General features: G+C 40.7%; 1 protein-coding gene across 1 annotated transcript in view; it reads right to left on the reverse strand.

Annotated features, from left to right (window-relative positions):
- Positions 1 to 26,437, reverse strand: part of slc17a6a (solute carrier family 17 member 6a) — a 71,377-nt gene that overhangs the window by 40,988 nt on the left and 3,952 nt on the right. The window contains exons 4-6 of the mRNA XM_060838609.1: positions 3,490 to 3,604; positions 2,293 to 2,380; positions 2,097 to 2,183 (exon numbers count right to left, since the gene is read on the reverse strand). Of these exons, the coding sequence (XP_060694592.1) occupies positions 2,097 to 2,183; positions 2,293 to 2,380; positions 3,490 to 3,604 (290 nt within the window). The remainder of the gene's footprint in view (positions 1 to 2,096; positions 2,184 to 2,292; positions 2,381 to 3,489; positions 3,605 to 26,437) is intronic.

Genomic DNA, 26,437 nt, shown 5'->3' on the forward strand with positions numbered 1-26,437 from the left:
CAAGGGATGAACTCAGATTTCTCCAGTTTCCTCATTTCCCCTCCCCCCACCTTGTCTCAGTCGATTCCCTTGAACTCAGCACGCCCTCCTAACCTGCAATCCTCTTCCTGACCTCTCCACCCCACCCTACTCCGGCCTATCACCCTCACCTTGACCTCCTTCCACCTATCACATCTCCATCGCCCCTCCCCCAAGTCCCTCCTCCCTACCTTTTATCTTAGCCTGCCTGGCACCCTCTCCTCATTCCTGATGAAGGGATCTGGCCCGAAACGTCGAATTTCCTGTTCCTTGGATGCTGCCTAACCTGCTGTGCTTTAACCAGCAACACATTTTCAGCTCTGATCTCCAGCATCTGCAGACCTCACTTTTTACTCGAACATGCTAAATTGCCCATCGTGTTCAAGGATGTGTAGGTTAGGTGCATTAGTCAGGGGTAAATATAGGGTAAGGGGAATGGCTCTGGGTGGGTTACTTTTTGGAGTGTTGGTGTGGACTTGTTGGGCCAAAGGGCCAGTTTCCACACTGTAGGGATTCTTCTTTGGTCAAATTTTTCTTACCTACTTTAGTGAGGCATGATAAAAGTATTCATCCAGTTTGAAGAACTAGTTTGATTATATAAACTATATTAGCACTTATGCATTCTCATATACCTCAGATTAAAGAATTTTACAATGAAGAAAGTGACCATTAACTCATTTGGGTCACCACTGCCTCTTTTAAAGGGACTCAATGAAACCTCCCCCCACCCCTCCAGTCCACCACCAACCCCCCACCGCCCCCCCCCCCCCCCCCCCGCTTCATTCTTCTCCCATAGACATGATTTTTTTTCCCTTTTCTCATTAATAACAAACTGCCTTTTGAAATTTCCTGTTGAATCTGCTGCCATCATTATTTCATTCAATGTGTTCCAGGTCATAAAAGCTTGCTCATCTCACTTCTAGCTCATTTGCTAATTCTCTTACATCAACATCTTCCAAATACTGATATACCCACTTTCACCATATTCATTTCATCGGAACTAATCTTCTTTTAAACACATCTAATAAATCTTCAAATCTTCTCCATTGCAGTGTTTCCACAGAAATCTGGTTCCTTAAACCTGGCATCATTCTACTTTTTCCACAAGTGTGGTGTCCATTATTGAACACAAAGGGGCAGAAATTCATTTTCATAGGATGTAGGTGCTAAAGAGGCATTAGTGAATTAGCCACCCACCCAATATTCAATTCCATGAAGTTGCAATAGTACTGAGTTCCAAGTGGGTGATTTAAGAAGATGATAATTAAGATGATAATAGTCAATTTTGTGCAATGATCCATAATGAGTTTCAACCACAATCTTCCAGCTGAAACCTAACTAAGGTTTAGCAGAACATTTACGTCCTCTTACTCTATCAATCAAGTCAGAAATCTCATTCGCTTTCCCAATGTTTGTATGTAGTCATGAAATGATCTCTACTGGTATATTTCTAAACAACTTTCTAGATTCTTTTTGGAAATGACACAGAAACTTCTATTTTCTCTAAGAAAAAACACTCTGAAACTGTTGAGCTATTTTGCAAGTTGTAGTGATGCAGTTTCAGAGTTGCCTGTTTTAAAAAAGCTTTTCATAGGATGTAGGCATCACTGGCAAGGCTGGTGCTTCTTGCCCAACTCTAACTGAACTTTTATTGAGGGTCTTCCTCACCTAACTCACAGGGTGGATAAGGGTCAACCACATTGCTGCACATTTGAAGGTACAGGTAGGCTAGACCAGGTAAGTGGTTTTCTTTTCCTTAAAGATCATTTGTGAAAGAGATGGATATTTACAACATTTGCTTAATAGTTGCATGGTCCCATCAGGTTAGCTGTTATTTCCAGAATTTTATTGAATTCAAATGCACCATTTGACATTATGGGATTCAAAGTCACATCCCCAGAACATTAGCCTCTAGATTAAAACTAAACCATTCACTTCCTATATTTGTATTCATAACCACAAATGCAGAAATTAATAAAAGAAGGAAGGGCTTTTTTTGCATTCTGAAGCCTGATGGCAGGTTGTATTTGGGGCATATTGACTGACAACCACTAATTTCATTGGAATATAGAACTTACCGTACACATAGAAAACTGAGGGCCATCCAGTGTATTGCACCAGTATCCCAGCAAGAGGCATTGCAACGACTGCTCCGGCATATGAACCTGCAAGAAAATCAGTGTGAAACAATATGCAAACAAGATCCCAGTCAAAGGTTACTCTTCAAACTTTTAAATCTTTTGAAAAATAACTTAGAGGAGAAAAGATAATTACCACAAAATGAAGTGGTTGCCAGTCTGCTTCTCTCCAATGGCGGTGCCCACTTACTCCAAATGCCATGGCAGGCTGGGTACGTGACTCCCTGCAAACACACATCAATTTTTACACAGAGCGAAAGTTTCAGACAGGTCTGTAATTTTGCTATCAGTCAATAAAGCAATAAAGCAAAAACAATATGTTTATTCTTTCAGAAGTACTAATGCAGACAAAACAGAGAAAACTTCATTAAAGATTTTATTTGAGAGGGGCAATTGTACCTTGCTGTTCAGTTACTGTTATAATTCTATGCAATCACACAGTGATTTCTCAAACTTACCCTCAACACTTTAATAGTCATAGAGTCATAGAGATGTACAGCATGAAAACAGACCCTTCAGTCGAACTTGGCCATGCTGACCAGATATCTTAGATTCATCTAGTCCCATTTGGCAGCACTTGATCCATATCCCTCTCAAACCTTTGTATTCATGTGTCATCCAGATGCCTTTTAAATCTGGTAATTGTACCAGTCTCCTCCACTTCCACTAGCAGCTCATTCCATACACGCAGCACTCTTTGTTTGAAAAAGTTGCCCCTTAGGTCCCTTTTAAATCTTTTCCCTCTCATCTTAAACCTATGCCCTCTAGTTCTTGACTCTCCCACCCCAGGGAAAAGACTTTGTCTATTTATCCTATCCATGCACCCTTCAGCCTCTGACACTCTAGGGAAAACAGCCCCTGCCTATTCAGCCTCTCGCCCTAGGTCAATATCGCAAAAACGAACCTGAGAAACCAGACATTTGTATTCTTTCAAAGTACTCTGCAAAACCAATTGAATTGCAATGCTAATTAAAATATTGGCATGCAGCTACAGTTATTAGTTTCCAGTTAGTACCCCAACATGATAACGTATAATCTGGAATAAAACATTACCATCTCAGCAATTAACAGCAAGAACAAATGTAATTATTGGGAACTAAAATAGCAAAGGTTGAAAATGCATGAAAAGTCAGCCAACATCTATCAATAGGTCAATGTGTTATGGGAGTGCAGCTTTTACCAGTTTAAATGGATAAAGCATAATGGACAAGCTGCAAAACGTCAGAGACAAATGTAGCATTCTTCAGAGCTGACAACATTGTGTCACAGTCACTCTGCAGGATTCTGTGAATTAATTGGTGTTGCTCCTGTACCCTAGGAGAGTTAAACATACCTCTACCAGTCCCTGCAAGATCCTGACGAATATCACAAAACCATAGTGCACTTTAGCTGCAGATGGGATAAGCATATTGAGAGTCGAGGTGAGAAAGATGGCAGCGCCAAATACTCTGAAATAGAGCAGAATAAATATTTCTATCAGATATATTTTTCTTACAGGTGGTCACTAATACTTTCCAATTTTAGTTTCTGAGATACAGTACCTTGGGTAAAGTATTTCATTTAGTTATTTTGAGTATCTACACAATTAATATTTACATAAACAATTTGCACATTAATTTGTGAACACTTATGTTCTGATACTGATAACTTTGTTGTTATTTCCTGAACCTTAGTAACAGATTTTACAATCCTTCAGTGGTTAATTGTGACTGCAGAGTTTCAAGAAGGCAGCTTTCCCAAGGACAACACAGGACAGTGAATTAATGCTGGCCGGCCAGCAATGCCCACGAGTGAAGGAAAAAAAACAACCTAACAGTGCCTGAAGCAGCTGGCATTATCTGTACAATACTTTATAAATTAATATTTCTTTAGCTTTTCCAGTTTACTGCATAATGCACCTTTTCAGATTATGTAAGATCGATTCAATTTGTATTATATTTAATGCAGTCTGAGAAAACAATAATGTAATTGGACCATAGAATTTTAAGTTGAGTATCAGGTTGTGATTTCATGCGGTCAAGAGTGGTGCTGGAAAAACACAGCGGGTCAGGCAGCATCTGAGGAGCAGAGAAGTTGACATTTCAGGCAAATGTCCTTCATCAGGAATGAAGGGCTTTTTCCTGAAATGTCAACTCTCCTGCTCCTCAGATGCTGGCTGACCTGCTGTGCTTTTCCAGCATCACACTCTCGACTCTAATTTCCAGCATCTGCTGTCCTCACTTTTGCTCTGTGATTTCATGCAGTTGTTCCATTCATCTGAAGTTTCAATGCTGTCACATTAATAGGACCAAGAGGAGGTCAGTTAGCCCCCTCAACCCGCTCTGCTGTTTAAATATGATCTCACTGATCTGTGGCCTTACTCTATAATCTGATTGACATCTCCTAATTCCTATGATTAATAAGACTCTATCAATATCAGATTTAAAATCAATAATTGATCTAGAATTAGTTTCCAGTACGGAAGAACATATCAAGTTTTCTACCACAATTAATTTAAAAGTGATTTTTAATTATACTCCTGCGTGGTTTGGCACTAATTTTGGAATGTCATTCATAGTCCTAGCCTCCCCAGTAGTATTGAATATTTTTGAATAAAATGATCAAATTATTCCATTGAATTCGAAGATCACAGTCTGAGTTTATGTAATCTAACGTTAATTTAATCGTTTGAGTCCAGGTATTATTCTGGTGAATTCATATTGCTCTACCTCCAAAGGTCAATCTATCCTTCCTAAGGAGATTCTTGAGGCACATGATAGTGTCTCTACCTCTGGGCCAGAAGCAAACAGAAACAGAAATCGCTGGAGAAATTCAGCATGTCTGGCCAGCTTCCGTGGAGAGAAAACAGAGTTAACATTTCAAGTCAAGTGACCTAAAGGATTGTGGTTCTGTATAGTTTAAGCATGGATCCTTAAAATGTCAATCAAGTACTCATAAAGGCAAACAGCAGGATTGTGATGGATATGTTCCAATGGCAAAAGTGAGGACTGCAGACGTTGGAGATTAGAGCTGAGAGTGTGATGCTGGAAAAGCACGACAGGTCAGGTAGTATCTGAGAGCAGGAGAATTGACATTTCAGGCAGAAGGGCTTTTGCCCGAAACATCAATTTTCCTGCTCCTCAGATGCTGCCTGACTTGCTGTGCTTTCCCTGTGCCACACTCTCGACGCTATAGTCCAATAGCAGTCATTTAAGAAACCACACATAAGAGGCCACTCCATTAAGGATGGTGGCCTGTCTCTCTCGGATAATAATCTGATCTGAAGACCAGCAACATAGTGGCCTTAGCAGTGCCACGTGTAGTACACATGGAGGAAACCACTACGATAGAATGTCCTCATAGATCCAGCAGAAGATATTGATAAGCATGGGTGAGATGGACAGTCCGGGTAACTAGCGGGTGAACCTCCAGTGGTTATTTAACACACAGATGCAACCACTGCCATTGGAGAGTCACTCTGGACCACAGACCTCCAAAAACAAAGCTTCCCCTCTCAACAAGGAAGGCAAAAAGCTACTGATGGTCCACTTCTAGGAATCTACCAGACTTGCTGTGTGATGGCAGCCATTCTGACTGTGAGCAAATCCCAAAGGGGTCATTGAATGGCTGGCAATAGACCAATTAATTAGCTTCATTGTCTCCAGTTGGGAGGCAGGCAAGATATTGCCATTCTTACCATTCATCCATTGTCACACTGACAAGAACTTCCATCCCAACACACCTTCCACTGTAATCTTAGCACCGTCTGTGCCTTACAAGCCTTCTCCGAAGGACTGATCATATTCAGTTACTTAGGTTCCAAAGTGTCTGCGGACCTACACTTTTTCCACATTTCTGTTATTCAGGAAGTACTCCATTGTACATTTTTGGATGTCAAGAGTGGGTGATCTTACATTTGCCTAAATTGGAATTAATTTGCCATAGTCTGCCCATTTACTGAATCCTTAAGTATCCCTTTGTAATTGTATGTGCCAGTTTATATTACATACAATGCCCTCAGTCTTTTTGCCATTCACAAACCTGGGAGAGTTGAATACAAGCCCATCATTTAAGTTGACAATAGATACGATGAATAGATGTTGTTCTAATATAGATGTCTGCAGGACAGCACTAGCCTCATTCTACTAATCTGAGCACCTGCATAATGCCTCTACTTTCTGAGTCCTGCAACTCAGTTAATGAAATTCAACATTACCTTCATAGTTTGCCTCAGATTTCATGAGCCTTAACCTTAGCAAACAGCCTCTTATCAAATGTCTACTAGAACTCTACCTTAATTACATCCACAAGTATTCTTCCATCAACTATATTACTCATCTCTTCAAAAAAAAATCCAATCAAGCTTGTCAGGCACAACAAAACCGGTATAAATCAATAAGTCTCCCAGATGGTATTCTCATTTGAGGGCCTGACAACAACTCTTTACTAATCCATGATGGCTTCTCTGATCAGCAGCAATTTTTTTACAAGCGTTTCAGAGTGTTTATTCACATCATACTTAATCATAGACTCAAACAATGTCCAGTCAACAGGTGTCAGACCAACTGGTCTTTACTTTTTCCTCATTTGCCTTCCTAAATAGTGAAAGCATGTGCTCAGTTTTGGTGATTCAAGACAATGTTGGAAGATTATAGTTGGGGTATCTGTAATTTTCTCAAGGATTTCCTTTAAAGCCCTTGGATGAAAAACATCTCAACAGCGGCAGAGGAAGTATTTACCTCTGAGTCTATTCTACTATTCAATGAAATCGTGATTGATTTGGACCTGGGAACGTGCCAATCTTGAATACTATGATTTCCTGCAATGGTGTTATTTTGTTTACCTTAATTTTAGTGAGTCTCCGCCTTAATTCCCACAGAGAAAAATGATAGTATTAACAAATCTAGAGCCACTTGATTATGCAGAGGCATACAGGGGAATGTAAAGCAGAAAAAAATAGAGCTCAGACTATCTCAACATGTAATATTTTAGGAAATTTTGAGAATATAGAAAGCACAGGGCTGAAATTAAAAATGAAATTAGGGAAGTAAAAAGAGAGGAAGGAAAGGTATTGGTCAGTAAGATTAAGAAAATGCTTTATTTTACATCAAGATCAAGAGAATGACTAAGGAAAGATAGGGCCATAAAACAATAGACCATAAGATATAGGAGCAGAATTAGACCATTCAGACCATATGGTCTGCTCCACCAATCGATCATGGCTGATATATTTCTCAATCCTATTCTCCTTCCTGCTCCCCACACTCTTAATTCCCCTACTAACCAAGATCTATCTATCTTTATTTTAAATCTCAATGATATAGCCTCCACAACCTTCTGCAGCAATGATTCATCACTCTCTGGCTGAAGAAATCCCTTCTCCTACAATTGGAAACATCTTCTCCAGGTCCACTCTGTTTAGGCCTCTCAGTATTCTGTCAGTGTTAATCACTTGGAGAGATATGGAATAATTTATTGCAGTAAGTATGATTTTGTTAAGGCTGTGATGTGTTTAACTAAGGGAGCACTCTCGACTTTCTATTCGAATGGCAGTCATTTAAGAAACCACACATGAGAGGCCAATCCATTAAGGATGGCGGCCTGTCTCTCTCAGATAATAATCCAAACTGAAGACCAGCAACATAGAGGCCTTAGCAGTGCCACATGTAGTACACATGGAGGAAACCACGAGGATAGGATATCCTCACAGATCCAGCAGAAGATATTGATAAGCATAGGTGAAATGGACCGTCCAGGTGACTAGGGGGTGAAACTCCAGTAATTATTGAAGACACAGATGCAACCACTGCCATTGGAGAGTCACTCTGGACCACAGACCTCCAAAACCAAAGCTTCCCCTTTCAACAAGGAAGGCAAAATGCTACTGATAGCCCACTTCTAGGAATCTAGCAGACTTGCTGTGTGATGGCAGCCATTCTGACTTTGAGCAAATCCCAAAGGGGTCATAAAATTGCTGGCAATAGACCAATTAATTAGCTTCATTGTCTCCAGATGGTAGGCAGGCAAGCTATTGCCATTCTTACCATTCATCCATTGTCATACTGCAAGAACATGTCACACTTCCATCCCAACACACCTTCCACTGCAATTTTAGCACCTTCTGTGCCTTACAAGCCACCTCCGAAGGACTGATCATATTCAGTTACATAGGTTCCAAAGTGTCTGTGGACCTACACTTTTCCCACATTTCTATTATTCAGGAAGTACTCCATTGTACATTTTTGATGTAAAGTGTGGGTAATCTTATATTTGCCTAGATTGGAATTAATTTGCCATAGTCTGCCCATTTAATGAATCCTTAAGTATCCCTTTGTAATTGTATGTGCTAGTTTATACTACATACAATGTACTCTGTCTTTTTGCGATTCACAAACCTGTGTGTGTTGAATACAATCCTATCAACTAAGTTGGCACTAGATATTATGAACAGATGATGTTCGAATATGGATGTCTGCAGGACAACACCAAACACATTCTACTAGTCTTAGCACCTGCATAATGCCTCTACTTTCTGAGTCCTGCAACTCAGTTAATGAAATTCAACATTACCTTCATAGTTTGCCTCAGATTTCATGAGCCTTGACTTTAGCAAACAGCCTCGTATCAAATGTCTACTAGAACTCTACCTTAATTACATCCACAAGTATTCTTCCATCAACTATATTACTCATCTCTTCAAAAAAAAATCCAATCAAGCTTGTCAGGCACAACAAAACCTGTATAAATCAATAATTCTCTCAGATGTATTCTCATTTGAAGGAGGTGATGGCTTATTGGAATTGTTGCTGGAGTGTTAATCCAGAGACCTAGGTCATTTTCTGGGGATCCAGGTTTGAATGATACGTATGGTGGAGTTTGAATTCAGCAAAAAAAAATCTGGAAATAATTATTTAACGATGACCACAAGGTCAATGTCGATTGGCAAGAAAATTAATCTGGTTCACTAATGACCTTTAGGGAAGGAAACTGCCATTCTTACCTGGTCTGGCTTACATGTGATTCCAGACCCACAACTGTGTGTTTGACCATTAACTGCCCTCTGGACAATTTGAGATGGATAATAAATACTGGCATGGCCAACGACAGCTCAACCCATGAAGGAATAAAAGGAAATAACCTCATTTCTCTTTGACATCCTCAAAATCCCAAATTTTTGAGTAAGTCAAGGAGGATTGATACGATTTGATATTGTCCACATTAATTTTAGAAAGGCATTTGGCAAGGTCTCACAACGCAGACTGGTTGGAAAAATTAAAGCCCATAGGATACAGAAGCATGTTGTAAGTTGGATCCAAAATTAGTTCCATGACAGTAAACAATGGGTAATGGATGACTTATGCTTTTGTGAATGGAAAGTGGTTTCCGGTGGTGTATTACAGGGCTCAGTGTTGGGTCTCATGCTGTTTGTGGCACATATTAAAGATTTACACTTAACTATGGAAGGACATGATTGGGAAATTTGCAGATTCATCTTGTTGATAATACAAGGGATAGGTGTTGACAACACAATGATATCAATCATTTAGTTGAGTGGACAGAAAAGTTGCAAATGGAATTCAATCTGGGGAAGTATGAGGTTATGCACTTGGGAAGGATAAATAATGTGCAGGAATACAAAATATGCTGAAGGATATTGAGAGGGTAGAGGAAGTGAGAGATCTTAGAGTGCAGGTCCACAGGTCCTTGAATGTGGCAGAACAGGTAGGTAAGGTAGTAAAGAAGGCGCATGGGAAGCTTTCGTTCATTGGGTGGCTCCGTCGCATCTGCTCAGCTGAGGAGACATTCCATTTGCTAGCCTCCCAAATGTCCACCTATTTTGAACAACGTGCTTTTCCTCTCTCTGTCATCCAGAGAGCCCTCTGCTGCACAACCTCCATTCCCTGTTCCACTGCTCTAAACCCATTCCATGCGATAAAGACAGAGTCCCTTTGTCCACACCTATCACCCCACCTGTCTCCGCATCTAACACATCATCCTCAAACATTTTCACCAACTCCAAATAGACCCCACCACCAAGAACATCCTCCCCACCCCACCCATCTCTGCCTTCTGTAAGGACCGTTCCCTCCAATAGTCCTTAGTCCATGCCAGCCCCTCCACCAAACCCCCTAGTACCTACCCCTGCAACAAGAAAAGATACAAAATCTGCCGGTACACTAACCCTCTCACCTCCATCCAGGGCCCCACAACCCTTCCAGGTGAGACAGAGGTTCCCCTGCTTCTCTTCCAACTTAGTTTACTGCATCAGGTGGTTCCAATGTAGTCTTCTCTACATCAGAGAGACTGATCATAAACTTAGGGAAAGGTTGACTGAGCATCACAGCTGGGTCAGCTGGGGCCAATCGGACCTCCCAGTCACTGCCTATTTCAATTCCCCCAACCACTCCCTTTCCGACATGACCATCCTTGGCTTCCTCCATTGCCAAAACAAATCACAGCTCCTACTGGAGGACCAAAACCTTCTTTCTGGGCACGCTACACCCTACAGAACATTTAGTTTGCCATTTCAAATAACCTCCCTCCCCATCCCCTGACACCCTTCCCAGCCCCTCCCCTTCCCTTCCCTTCCCTTCCAACAACCAGATTCATTCCTCCCATTGACCAACTAGGTCATACGCTCTACCTGTCTTCACCCACATCACCTCACCTCACCACCCCCTTTATCTGCTTCCCCCACACGCACCCCCAATCCTGAGGAAGGGTTACACCTGAAACATCAACTTCTGCATCTCTGATGTTGCCTAGCTAGCTCTGTTGATTAGATTGGAAACAGGCCCTTTGGCCCAACAAGTCCACACCGACCTGCCGAAGCGCAACCCACCCAGACCCATTCCTCTACATTTACCCCTTCACCTAACAGTATGGACAATTTAGCATGGCAGATTGCACATTTTTGGATTATGGGAGGAAACCAGAGCACCCGGAGGAAGCCCACGCAGACACGGGGAGAATGTGCAAACTCCACACAGAGAGTCGCCTGAGACGGGAATTGAACCTGGGTCTCTGGCGTTGTGAGACAGCAGTGCTAACCATTGTGCCACCGTGCTGCCTGTGTGTTCTCCCAGCCTCCTGCCTGTACTGAATACAAGAGCAAGGATGTAATACTGAAAATATATAAGACACTAATTAGGACATAATTGGCATTTTGGGCACAATCGTAGTGACCGCATTACAGGAAGGACAGAATTGCTGTACAAAGGAGATTTGGAATAATGTTGCCGGGATTTGAAAATTGCAAGTATACAGAAAGATTCGAAATGCCAGGCCTGCTTTCCTTCGAACAGAGGAAGCTCAAGGATGACTTAATGGCGGTGCACAAAATAATGAGTGGGTGGATAGAATGGGTAAGGGTAAAAATAGACTGAACTGTCACGTTCTGCGATGCAACTATTCCATAGTGTTATGGCTCAATAGCTGCAACTTCAGGCAGTCAAAACTATATCATCGTCTTAAGCGTAAATATTTATAAAGATTAATTATTCAACCTATCTGCCAATTGCTTATTTTCATTTTTTTAATGATAATCAGTTTAAAGGGGGCCATATTTCTCCAACTCATCCATTTTTCCTGAATGTTAAGACATGACTAAGATTCATATTGATTTTGATATTCTTTGCAAGTTTTGTTCTGTAATCACTGTTGTCTCCTTTTATATATTTTGCATCTCTTCCCAATTCCAGGAGTTGCATTGTTTTGTTTTCAATTTTTGTGTGTTTATTAATGTTGTCCTTCAACTTATTATTCATTCATGGCATTTCTTTTAAATTTGGAAAGTAGGCAATTTGTTCCATAGAGAAATGAACAGGATCTGTACAACTTAAAATCATTTTTCAACATCTCCCCCTGATTTCCTGTAAATGTACTGAGCAATGTAACAATGTAAATGTAACACATGAGCAGGAGCAATCTATGCAGACTCTGTTCCATCACATTAATATCAACCTTATTTAATTTAGCTTTCAAACACTTCATTGAACTTGTAAGCAATAATGTCACTGAACTAGTACTTCACAAGTCCAGGTTCTGAAGATGTGAGTTTGAATCCCATTGCAGCAGATGGCAAATTCTGAATTCAATAAAAATCCAGAATTAAAAGCTAGCCTAATGGTGACCAATGTCAATTTTTGTATAACCCCATCTGATTCCTTCAGTTAAGGACATCTGCTATTCTTACCCAGTCTGTCCTATATGTGGCTCCAGTCTCAATATGATTGATACTGATATAAAAACCAAAGGAACTGCAGGTGCTGGAAATCAGAAACCAGAACAGAAATTGCTGAAAATACTCAGCAGGTCTGGCAGCACTGGTGGAGAAAAATCAGAGTTAATGTTTCTGTCCAGTGACCCTTCGTCAGAACTCTGACTGACTCTTAACTGCCATCTCAAATGACCTAACAAGTTCAGTTCCAAGACAATTAGGTAGCCAGTAATACCCGCAGTCCATGAATTTTTTTTTAATTATTAAGCAAATATTTATTTACCATTCAGCCATTAAATAAATCTACTCATTGTGAAATCGAACTGCCCTTTGCTAGTTGAGGAAATATTATTGCAGCAAGTCTCTCTGTACACACTGGGCAAATTCACTGCCTTTCTGGATGAGTGAGACTTCTTGTACCAATCTATATTCAAATTAGAAACCTTCAAAGCCACTCTGTCAATGTTTTTAGTAAGTAGTGCAAATAAATTATCTATTTTGGTGTTCTCTTGAGGTCTCACCATTAGAGTTACTAATTTCAGACAACTCAATGTGACATGAAGAAACATCTAAGGTTGTTGGATACAATACAGGCTATTAACCCTGACTACATCCTAGCTTCAGTGTTGAAGACCTGTGCCCCATCCACCTCCTTAAACATTTACACATCGCCAAACATGGAAAGTGACAGCATGATGTATCATTGGCAAGATGACTCACCAAGACCCATTCAACAGGACCTTCCAAACCTGCACCTTCTACCACCTGGAAGGACAAGGGGAATAGATACATGAGAACACCACAACCTGCTAGATCCCCCTGGGAAACCAACTGGGACTATATTTACTGGGGTTTAGAAGAATGGGGGTGGGGTGTGGTGACCTCGTAGATGCCTATAAACTTCTAACAGAACTGGTCTGAAAGGATGTTGCAAGCACTCCAGAACCAGAGGTCACAGAGTGGGCCATTTAAGATTGAGATGCGAATTAATTTTCACCCAGACGTTGTGCATCTATGGAATCCTCTACCACAGAAAGCAATTAAAACCAAAACATTGTAAGTTTACAAGAAGGAGATAGATATAGTTCTTAGGGATAAAGCAATCAAAGGGTATGAGATAAAAGCAGGAAAGTACTATAATAAATAGGAATGGGAGTAGGCCATTCAGCCCCTCAAGCTTGCTGTGCCGTTCAATGGGATCAACTGACCACAATCCTTTCCCTATAACTCTTGAATCCACTACTGATCGAGAATCTATCTATCTCAGCACTAAATATACACAAGGACTCTGCACCCTTAGCTCTCAGCTCTGAGAGAAGAAATTCCACTTCATCTCAGTTTTAAATTGTCACCCGTTTATTCTGAGACTATGCCCTCTGATCTTAGACTCTCCCCTGATGGGAAACATCCTCTCAGCATTTACCCTGTTAAGCCCCTTAACAATCCTGTAAGTTTCAATTACATCACTCCTATTGTTTTAAACTCCGGAGTAGAGTCCTAACCTGTCTAATCTTTGCTCATAAAACAATTCCTCTGTATTAGGGATCATCCTTGTGACCCTTCGCTGAACTGCGTCCAATGAAATGATATCTTTCCTTAAACAGGTGGATAAAAACTGCTCGCAGCTCACCTGTACTCCAACCCCCTTGAAATAAGGGCCAACATTCCATTAGCCTTCCTGATTCTCTGCTGCACCTGTGTGCTACTTTTCTGTATTTCACACCCCACCTCCCAGTCCATTTTTGTTGCAACTTTCTGTGATTTCTCTTAATTTAAATAATAAGCTGATCTTTACTTCTCCCTTACAAAATGAACAATTTTGCGTTTTCACACCCGAAACTCCATTTGCCAACATTATGCCCACTTTATTTGCCCATCAATATTTCTGTGAGCCCTTCTCATAACCTGTCCTGCCGCCTATATTAGTGGCAACAGTACATTCACTTCCTTCCTCGAAGTCACTAATATGGACTGCAAACAGTTGAGGTCCAAGTACTGATGCCTGTGGAACCCCACTGGTCTTGGGTCACCAAGATGAAAGAGAATCCCTTTTTCCACGACTGTATTGGATGTAGATGGTCAACCCTGATCCTATTAAAGGGCAGAGCAGGTTAAAAAGGATGAATGGCCTCCTGCTGTTCCTAGTTTCTGTGCTTCCAAGCCACTCTCCAGCCTGACTTGGAAACATATCGAGGAGAAAGTGAGGTCTGCAGATGCTGGGGATCAGAGCTGAAACTGTGTTGCTGGAAAAGCGCAGCAGGTCAGGCAGCATCCAAGGAACAGGAGAAGGGCTTATGCCTGAAACGTCGAATCTCCTGTTCCTTGGAAATATATTGCCAATCATTCTGGGTCAAAATTTTGGAACGCTTCCTGACAGCAATGTGGGTGTACCTAAACCACATGGCAATAAGGGGTGGACAGTGTCAGTGAGGGTCACGTGGTAAGAACAAATAAGTCTATACATATTTTTAAATGCATGAGATTGATGTTTACATGCACACTCTGGGTTACTGTTTAAGTCATAGATATCACAAGGATTCGTGCCTAAATTAAATGAATAGGTAACGATTCTCATTGTCTGTCTGACCACTAGAAATTGCTGGAGAACTGGTTTCTGTGCTGGCTAAGCTGTAGTCTGTGTGTAAAAGAAATTGAAACCTGCACATACTCAAAGGAAAGCACTCAGTTCTTTGCCACAATACCTAGCCTTCCTACAGCTGAGTGCGCTGGAGGATATCTTACTGTCGTTCCCCGCCATTCGCTTCCCCGAAAGAAATAATTCTAAATGTAAAAGCCACTTCACGATGGGGGAATGAGATGGATTTCCAACATATGGTGTAGTGGTTTTAAAAATAGACTCCCAGGTGCAGGAAGTACAAAGATTCTTGTGGCTGGTCTGTGCAACAGGAACAGAACTCGAGACCATTAACGTGTTTTTCCACATTCCTTTGTGGAAAGATAAATGTACCAAAAGTAATTGGGAGCCACACGGCCTCTAATTCATTGATCATTTAGTAACTGAAGATCACACGGCCATGAAAAGTCGTTGGCAGATAATTTTCATCCCTGCCTCCACCGGGAAGCTGATGGGGACGTTGTACATTCGAATATGGTCTTTCTTTTACTAAAACGTCAGTGATGTCTGAAACGTGCTCAACTCAAAACGCGACCTAATTTCAGCAAACAAAAACTCCCCACGTCAAAGGGGCATTCTTACTGCTCTTTATTCGAAAAGGGAAATCCGTGCCAGGTTACCAGGGCATCCTCTTCGGAGAATGGATGGGCCCAATGGCCTCATAGTGGAAGAGTGTGGTGCTGGAAAAGCAACTGAGGAAGCAGGAGAGTCGATCTTTCGGGCATAAGCCCTTCATCACGATCCTTCACATGCAAACAGAATGCTGCGGGTGCTGGCAATCAAAAACAGTCTCAGATTGAACTGTTTCTCTCTGCAGTGATTCCTGCTGACATTTTACAGCATTTTCCGTGTTTTTTTTAAGCGTTGCTACTTCCATTTCTGAGTATTATTGTTTGGATCCGTATAAACTCTACAGACCGGGGGCTGAAAGGCTGCTGGGGTTCAGGACAGTTGCAGTATCCCTAATCCCGCTGTTCCTTTTCATTCCTGATGAAGGGTTTATGCCCGAAACGTCGACTCTCCTGCTCCTCGGATGCTGCCTGACCTGCTGTGCTTTTCCAGCACTCTCCACTCTGATCTCCAGCATCTGCAGTCCTCACTTTTGCCTAGGTATGTTGCTGTCTGTCCAGAAAGGATTAAGAACACCCTGCGTTGACATAGCGCCGGCTTTACCTCATTCGGGTCAGCGAGTAACTGAGGAAATAGACCCGAAAGCTTGGTCTGTTGTGCTGACGGCACTTTTCACCCGTTCTGAAGAAAGGTCGCTCGACCCTATACTTAAACTTTGCTCTCTGTCTCCACAGATGCTGCCAGACCTGCTGAGTTTCTCCCGCGTTCTACGTGTTTGTGTTGATTTCCACCCTCCGCAGTTCTTTGGGTTTTAATTTTCCTTTCATGGGAGGTTAGACTAAATATTAGTGGTTATGTGTTTAACACCAGGGCTGGCCCTGTCTCTGGACCAGGCGGCCTGGGTCAAAGTCCACTTCACATGACGAAAGGGCAGAGCTTAAAAAGCTTACGGTTTCAAATAAACCTGTTGGACTATAACCTGGTGTCGTGTGACTTCTGACTTTCTCTACCTCAGTCCAACACTTGCGCCTCCGCAGCATGAGTCCAAGCGGTTCACAACGTGTTTGGTTTTTTTTAAATGGAAATCTTATAGTGCAGACACAGGCCATTCGGCCCAACGTGTCCAACCTACCTAACTTGCACCTCTTTTTGAGAAAGAAAATCTTTGGACTAGGTGAGGAAACTCTTCCAGTGGATGCTGCCTGAACTGCTGTGCTCTTCCAACATCACTAATCCCGAATCTGGTTTCCAGCATCTGCAGTCATTGTTCTTACCTCGAGGAAACCGGAGCACCCCCGGACCAACTAATGCGGACACGGGGAGAATGTGCAAACGCCACGCACACAGTCTGTGAGGAATCGAATCTGGGTCCCTGGCACTTTCAGACAGCAGTGCTATCCACTGAGACACCGTGGTCAAACCCAGAATGTGCTTGAGTAGGTTCAAGGTTGAAAATGTGTTGCTGGTTAAAGCACAGCAGGTTAGGCAGCATCCAAGGAACAGGAAATTCGACGTTTCGGGCATAAGCCCTTCATCAGGAATGAGAAGAGTGCTTGACACTCTTCTCATTCCTGATGAAGGGTTTATGCCCGAAACGTGGAATTTCCTGTTCCTTGGATGCTGCCTAACCTGCTGTGCTTTAACCAGCAACACATTTTCAACTGTGATCTCCAGCATCTGCAGACCTCATTTTTTACTTGAATAGGTTCAATACAATAAATCAGACTAGGGCCGTTGTGATATACAGGTACAGCCTGTACCTCTGACCTAGGAGACTCAGGTTCAAGTCCCACCTGCTCCAGAGAAGTGTAACAATACCACTGAACAGGGTGACTCCGGGAAAATATCGTCATGGGGTTACTTCAGTGAAATTAGATGCTTAAACATTCATCGAGTTTTATTCACCGGCTGGTCATATCGGCTGGTGGGTGGAGAGTCACTGTCTCTCGGGACAACATTTCCATCCTGTCAGAAAATCTAACGCTGCTTCCTGACACATTCACCTTCCTATTCTCCGCAAAACAAAACGTAGATTAAAATAAACGAACAATTAAGAACCATTTGGGGCCGATTAGGATCTCCCAAGACAAAGTCACAACCACCAACTCTCGAGTCGAAGACAGAAAGGGCACGTGTTCCACGGAACATTGAAAACGATTTCTCGATTCACTTTTCAAAGGACAAATCCATCGAGAATACAACAGAGATGAAGTCAGAATATTCCTTCCGTAAAATGGTGTTTAAAATGAATTTCGGATGTAAAATGCATATCCTGTGAACAAATAAATTGCCTTGTGTTCCACAATCTCACTGATGGATGAAATTTTAAAATAGCCAATAATCATTATGTAAATACTATGTTGCAGACAGCAGACAGTAAATCGTTACTCTAAAGACTAAATATTGAATTAATGTGAAAGCATATCGTTTGGCGATTTGGGACCATAGTTACTGTCGAAATGGGTCGTTCCTGGTGTCTTAATCTTTGACAGATATATTGTCATCGTCCTGTGACTTGTTCACATCTCAAAACAAACATCAAACTGAGTCCCTGTTCTATAATGACACCGACAGAACTTTTAACAATGGTTTCATTGCCAAATTAACGAAAGAATTCGTCAATTTGCAAAGGTTTTATGTTTTAAACCATAAGTATGAAGCTGATTATCACAGAAACTATAATAAAACAAAACAAAAAAATGCGGCGCCAGAGAGCTGAAACGGGTTTCTGAAGAAGGGCCATTTGATTCGGAAAGTTAACTCTGCTTTCTCTCTAGAGATGCTGTCAGACCTGTTAGGTTTCCAAAACAATTTCTTTTTGTTTCAAATAGACTATGCAAGATTGAATGTAAAGAATTTCTGTCCTCATCACGCCACTGTTTGCATCGCCTGTACCAACTTTAGGGTACAGCAGTATTTCAGTAGCTTTACACAGGAGAGCTAGTGCAATATGAGAACGTGTTCAGACTGCATCGCTGTGTACTGCTACACTATATGTAAAACCTATGCTTTGCCACGGTCTGATATCTCCTCCCATGTAACTTCGACCCCAAAGTCGCTTGCCTTACTATTAATGACCACTTAATCTCGAGCAATCAGGAGGTATTTGTTATTTGGACGAATTTTCGTTAATCCTTCGCTAATCTTTTTTAAAAAATAATTTACGCAGAATGTAATAGAATTACACTCATGTTTTGACTATTGGTACATGTTTATATGTGGTAAAAACAATGACTGCAGATGCTGGAAACCAGATTCTGGATCAGTGGTGCTGGAAGAGCACAGCAGTTCAGGCAGCATCCAAGGAGCAGCGCAATCGATGTTTCGGGCAAAAGCCCTTCATCAGGAATGTTTGTATGTGTTAACCTGTTAACTGGGCAAGAGTTGTACTGTCTTTTTTTAAAAAAAATTGGGATGTGGGTGTGATAGGCCAACATTTATTGCTCAGAGGATTGTCAACCACATTGATGAGGACCTGGAATCAATTATAATCTGTATGAGTAAGAACACCAAGTTATCTCCCCTAGAAAGGCATTAGTAAACCAGATGGGTTTTCCAATATTCCACAGTTGCCATTGGGCTAGATTTTATTCACAATCTGCCATGATGGGATTCAAACACAGTGGTCAGTGGTCCAAAGACAATACTGTTATGCTACCACCTCATACTCAGCCCATACCAAGTTAAACCACACACAAACAAACCGTTGATTACAATAATTTTCTAAAATAATTGTTTCGATTGCCTGCTTTTTCTATGACCAGCACATTCAATAGTTCAACTACTTTAGGCACTTGTTAATTTATTAATTTGGTTTAATATATCTGCAATTCTTTCATGGGCACAAAAAAGAGTCACTAAACTCAAAATGTGTTAATTCTTCTTTCTCTGTTAGACCTGCTGGATTTCTCCAACAACATCAGTTTTTGTCTCTCTTTCATAGGACCTTTTGTTTCTAAATTAAACACGCAAATAAATAATTACACAAAATTACTGGAAATAAACCATATTTTTTCCCAAGTGGAATTACAACGAATTTATGTTTTTTAAATATAAATAATTTTACACGGTTTGAAAGAAAGTTAACTATTAAGCATGATTTCAGAGACTTTAACCTTGCAAACAATTGCATCGAAAAACACATAATTTCATGACATAACCCGCATAAATTAATAAGGCCAATCTCTCATTTCAATATTTTCTTAAAATTGTCTTATAATTTCTGCTTTTGATCATTAAGGTTTGTTCACAAGGGATCAATGATCAGACCCTCCATACAACTTACATAAGAAAGACAAAAATCATTATCTTGCTTAGAAATTGATTGGATCACTGCAACTTGGGAGTCCTAGTTGTTTGTCAGAACACTGTCCACCAAATGAGAAGATAGGTCAATGTCTGGAATCAACCCAAAGCATCACTCTACATCACCTCCCCAAATTAGGGAACAACATACTAATATACTAATAAAGGATACTTTAAGCATTTCTGCACTTGAAATTGGAACAATATTACTGGACTGCTCAAGATATGTCCTCATTGACAAAATTCCTCAGGCCTTCTTTTTACTAATTATATGAGCAAATAATTAGTTTTTTTTTCTTTCATGATATATGGGCCTCGCTGGAAAAGCCTATAATTGTTCCTTTTCTTTTGTCTTGCTGGGACCATTTAGCAGAGCAGATAAGAGTCAACCACATTGCTGTGTATCTTAAGGCACATGTAAGCCACATTGGATGTGCATGGAAGATATGTCACTGAAGGACATTGGTGGATCAGATGAGTTTTTCATACAATTAATGTTTTACTTTAAGACGTGATTTATTCATTGACCTTAAATCACAACAACTCCTACGACAGTATTTTAAGCCATAGCCCAAGCTTCGAGAAATCTGATTGGTCAGGCTATGTGCCTCTTCACCATCATCAAATTAGGAGAAGATGGTAATAAGATGATGGCAATGTAAATGCACCACCATTTAAACCTAATTCAATATAAGTAATGGCTGGCACATTATAATAAAGGATTTGCCTCTGTTCAGCAGTGCAATTACCAGATTTTTTTCTGCCAATAACTGAGAAGCGCTTAGAAATCAGAGCTGTTGGAGAGATTCTGGAAATGCAGAGGGGTGTAGTTCAGCATTGCAGCGTGCAAATTTTGTAATTGATGAGGACACATTAACACCACTCCAGAGGGTGTGCCATTTGAAATGGCTAGAAAAATAACAATGAAAAATTGGGTTCATTGTCCATTGATTACAAATAAATTAGATTTTAAAAAATTACATCCTTATTTCCAGGCATTCCCTTAATAAAGGCTTAATGTAGTAGCCAGTCCACCAGGAATTAAAATGGATTGATTAGTTTCATATAATCCCGTTTCAAAATAAAACTGACAAAAGGTAAAAGATGTTAAATGGTAAAATCTAAGAATTTTAAGCATGAATTGTTAAATAATTTTCATATTGTTTTCAAATGGATTATTTGATCGGTTGTTTTATTTAATCAGTGATGCTTCTATTTTTAAGCTTGCAAAAATATATTTTCTTATTGAACATAAATCTCATCGATGGTTCTGATGTTCCAGTGCCTATGCAGCAACAGTCAGCTTTGTGCAATGTTTTGAGGAACATTTTCCCACAACTGCTGCCATATGTGTCCATTCTTACCCCAGACTTTGTCATTGGAAATATGGGTATGGTTGGTACTTAAACTGATTCAATATCAATAGTGAGAAGCTGTCTGTTACTTTTAGTAGAAGTGAAGGGAGATAAAGCATGCATCAGGATATTGAATAAGAAGACTCAAATTCAGCATTTGAGGAAATTATTGGAAGGGAGTCAATATATCTGTGATTCTATGTTTGGAGATTGCAAAATTACAGTGCATTTTATTCAGTTTTCCAATTGAATGAGTCTGAATCTGACAGTAACATAATTATTCACCACAATTTTCATTTTATCTTTATTGGATTTTTGAAGTACATCAAAATGAAATATGGACTCATCCTAATGACATCGGGATGGAAGACATGGCCTTTGTAATTTATCACAGTCAACTATAACAATGTGGCTGTGATCTAGTGAAAAACTGTTTATACTGTTCAACTTTGGATTTGGAAATAGATAGAATGATGCACAGATGGATAGACAAATCTGGAGCTTCTAACTGCCTGTTAGTATCATGGCAGATTGAAATGGAACATTATAAAAAGCAAAGAATTCTTAAAAGACAACAAAATTTCATAACTGAACAAAAAACTAAAATCTAATATTGGATTAAACATTCCAAATACTCATAATTGTGTGATTTTAGGAATCTGTCAGCATGTTTATGTTTGCATTTTGTTAGTATCTTGTCTGTTGTTGGTTGTGTCCTTGGCAGTAAAGTATTGGAATGCTAAGTGATGTTAGAAACTAAGAAATGGGATTGTATACTCGTGGCTTAATGCAATTATCTGAAAATTCTCCTGGCACTGTTTTATTAATGGAGTTGATAATCATTTATAGTTTAACACCTCAGTTCCAAAACTGAGGTTAGCATTTATATAAAACAAAGAACTGTAGATGCTGGAAATTTGAAACGAAAACAGCAGTTGCTGGAGAAACTCAATAGATCTGGCAGTGTCTGTAAGCAGAGTTAATGTTTTGAGTCCAGTGACCCTTGTTTCAGAATGTTGTGTTCTCCTGAATTTCTCCAGCAATTCTGTAATTGATTGTTTCAGATTTTCAACATCCACAGTTATCGAGTCATAGAGATGTACAGCATGGAACAGACCCTTCGGTCCAACCTGTCCATGCCGACCAGATATCCCAACCCAGTCTAATCCCACCTGCCAGCACCCAGCCCATATCCCTCCAAACCCTTCCTATTCATATACCCATCCAAATGCCTCTTAAATGTTGCAATTGTACCAGCCTCCACCACTTCCTCTGGCAGCTCATTCCATACACGTACCACCCTCTGTGTGAAAAAGTTGCCCCTTAGGTCTCTTATATCTTTCCCCTCTCATCCTAAACCTATGCCCTCCAGTTCTGGACTCCCCGACCCCAGGGAAAATATTTTGTCTATTTATCCTATCCATGCCCTTTCTTTGTTTTACTTTTTTTTAATTTAATGATCTTTTTGGCATTCTATGTATTACAGCTGATACTATTTCTATTTTCCTGTTATTTTCTTGCAAAGAAGAATATTATTCATTGTCTAATTAAGAGATTACATAAACGTTTTTATGTTTAAGTTAGGACCGAATTACACATCATCTGCATTAGAGGGGTTTTTGTCATACGGTGGTAATGTACCTTTGGGTCAGAAAGTATGAGTTCAAGTCCCACCTGCTTCAGGCATATATCACAATGCATTGATATAAAAAACGACACATCAACTGCATGGAGCATGCCCACCAGATGAGGTTGAACCATAATAAAGTTGTGAACCAATCCAGCTGTATTTCCCGTCCATGAGGATCACTTTCGACTGGTGCTTTCTCCCCACATAGCATTGCGGTTTGGATTTTGTTCAGACACTATCTGCTACCCAAGTGAACAAAGATTGTCTAGTAAGGCAATGCATGAGCTGATTCATCAAAAAGCTCCCTTCATCTTTCTAACCAATATGTTCAGTGATATTATTACATGCCTCTAGTGTAGGTGGGACTTGAACGCGGACCTCCTGGCTCAGGGGTAAGGACTTTACCACAAGAGCCCTCACCCTTAAAAATTTGTTTTTAATTGCCCTTAAAAACTTTCTTCCATGCTCATTAGAGCTACACACTCCGTCTGGCTCCTTTGGCCATGATGATCGTCGTAACAACCCTGAAATAGAAGTCGGTAATTGGGAAACCGGAAGTGGCCGGATAGGGTTTTTTTTTAAATTGGATAATGACACGTGGCTTTCCTGCTAACGTTACAGAAAAGGAGGGTCGTGTGAGATTGAGGAGCGGCAGTATTGCCTCGAAAACGAATCCAGGCATTGCGTCTTTTTACCTGTTGGGAATGGTCCACAAGACGGAGAAGATGACAAGGTATCACTGGCTAATTAATGGACTGATTTTATAAGATGCCATTCTGTGTGAGGTGACGTGATCAATGTGGGTGCACGCAGTAAATGTTCTGCCAGTTTACAAAGTCATTAAATCGAAATGTGGCCACCTCAATAGTCAACAACAAGTGATTCCCAAATAAATATCATTCTCAAGGTTCCTGAATTGTGCGGTAAAAGGCCATAATGTGCTTAAACAAACACCGAGCATCACATCTTTAAAGCGAAGTCCGAACTTTCATTGAAAAATATTATTCTGTTAAACAAAATCGTATATTTTATTTCAATCCTAAGTATTTTTTTCCTCACCATAATAATAAATGTATAATCTAACCAATAAACCATACTGGTACTAACATAATATTACCAGCTGGATCAAGAAGGAGATAGATATATAGTCATTTGGGTTAATAAGAACACATGATTTGGGGAGAAAGTGAGTTGGATGATCAGCCGTGATCATATTGAATGGTGGGGCAGACTCGAAGGGCCGAATGGACTCCTTCTGGCCCTATTTTCTGTGTTTCCATCTCCCATTCAGAGCCAGAAAGGGAAAAATCCCCAATCGACTGCTACAATTCTAAACATGTTACTTCGATATTTCAAAAGCTATTTCTTCTGAATGCTCCCTATATTCAATCTTATTCGATAATAATTCAGATCAAATCATAGAGTCATTGTTATACAGACGCTGATCCCTAACTCTGGGAGAACTGCACATATAAAGTGGAAAAAGTCCTGTTAGGATCAGAGCAAGATATTTCCTTTTATGAGTTCCATGTATCAAATACATTCCAGTGTGATGGTGAACCCGTAGCAGACTAAAGGATAGCAGTTCATTGTTACACCTTCACAGTTTGTACATTCGGTGACTGATGAATTTCTATGCAGCCACAGGGGGCGAGAACATATTTTGGAAATTTTCAGGAATTTTGTTCGTTTGGGAGTATCTCCAAAATTTCCGTATTTGTGTGCCGCAATTAAAAAAAAGGATTCAAAAATAGATTCGAAGATAAACAAAGAAAAAAAACAGGAGTGATGAAGCTCCACCGGAGGTTTAGCGGCGACTTTCAGAGGCAGAGAACAGGTGTAATGAGAGAGATCCTCCCGAATTGTTCTCCATCAGGGGAACGGGGGGTGGGTGGGGGGGAGACCAATACCGCCGCGGGCTTACTGTTGGAATAGGGAAACCTCTGCAAATATGGGCACAAAGTCCTGCGTTGGATTTTTAATATTTGCAGCCGTCTCAAATTTAGAATTGCGAGAGAAATCAACTTGCATGTTAGGAAGATAGTGTAGCGCCTAGTAACAATGCACTTTAATGAAGAAACGTTAGGAGGAGTTTGCAATTCGTGCTAAGAACCCCTCCTGTACAAATTACTGAGCTCCTTAATCGTGGTAACCTGTTGTGGCCGACACACATCATGTGCCCGAAACGTCGAATTTCCTGTTCCTTGGATGCTGCCTAACCTGCTGTGCTTTAACCAGCAACACATTTTCAGCTGTGATCTCCAGCATCTGCAGACCTCATTTTTTACACATCCTCAAGACTCTAACATAGTGAGGTCGCTTTGAATCCCATCGGCATTAGTTAATCGACTTCACCTCTCCACCACTGGGACTCGTTATCTGGCAATGCGTTACCTCCTACTCAAGATGGACCACACCTCATCCCACTCCCAGCGCCTAACCGCACACCCAGGGATCCCATCCCCTTGTAGAGGCGAGCTGGGTTCACAATTTCTACCCGAAAGCTAGAACAAATAACAACGAAATCACTGGAGCACTGGACAACCGAACAAGTCTAACATTCCACACCCACTTGCAGCCCCTACCCCACGTTACTAATCACTTTCCACAATATTTTCTTTTGGGGAGAAATATAAATCGACTTCAAAATCTCTGGGCATGCAGCCGCTTTGTAAGCGAATGTGCCCTCATCACAATTTCGCTCATTCCTCCCGGATTACTACAGGGTTATTTTCCCAACCTCAGCTGCCCTGTCACCTCCGGACTACAGCGTGGTCTGAGTTCAGCGACTGTTATTCAGACCCTGAGAAGGGTTTCCAGACTCGAAACGTTAGCTCTACTTTCTCTCCACAGGTGCTGAGTTTCTCCAGCATTTTATTTATTTTTTGGTTCGTTTGTGTCAGATTTCCAGCATCCGCAGTTCTTTGTTTTAGACTGCTCTGTACTTGCTGAGGACGTGTTCCCGACACACATCGTGTTGTCGGGGCGTAAGAGCCATTATTTTGGTGGAGGGCTGTAATTATTGTGTTAAGAAATGAAGATAGACACAGACACGCAGGGTGTCTGCGGTTTTCAGCAAGTTGAACTACCTCTGTTGCTTAATATAAACGTAAATGTGAAATTTGGGAATCGGTGACAAATCGCAAGGCTAAATTAAAAATCACATTACATTCTGACAGAAAATTAACGAATTCTGTCAAATTTGAGGGAAAATTTTGACGTAAAATCCAAAAGATGTGCAAGTCAGGTGAATTGGCCATGCGAAATTGCCCATAATGTTAGATGCATTAGCCAGGGGTAAGTATAGGGTAGGGGAATGGGTCTGGGTGGGTTACTCTTCGGACAGTAGGTGTGGACTTGTTGGGCCGAAGGGTCTGTTTCCATAATGTAGGGAATCTAAAATAGCTATCTCAGTCTATAAAGCCTCGATCTTAAGGGAAAAATGCATGAAAATTCTTAATTTTCTTCAGGAAAATTAATGACTTGTGCAGGATTTTCCGAAGGCATCCCGCTATTGTTCCCTGTTATTTTCTAGATCCAATTGGAGACAACTGTGCGAAGCTTTATTCCCTCTTGATCCACAGTATA

The sequence above is a fragment of the Hemiscyllium ocellatum genome, chromosome 18 (assembly GCF_020745735.1).
Source record: "Hemiscyllium ocellatum isolate sHemOce1 chromosome 18, sHemOce1.pat.X.cur, whole genome shotgun sequence".
Taxonomy (NCBI): domain Eukaryota; kingdom Metazoa; phylum Chordata; class Chondrichthyes; order Orectolobiformes; family Hemiscylliidae; genus Hemiscyllium; species Hemiscyllium ocellatum.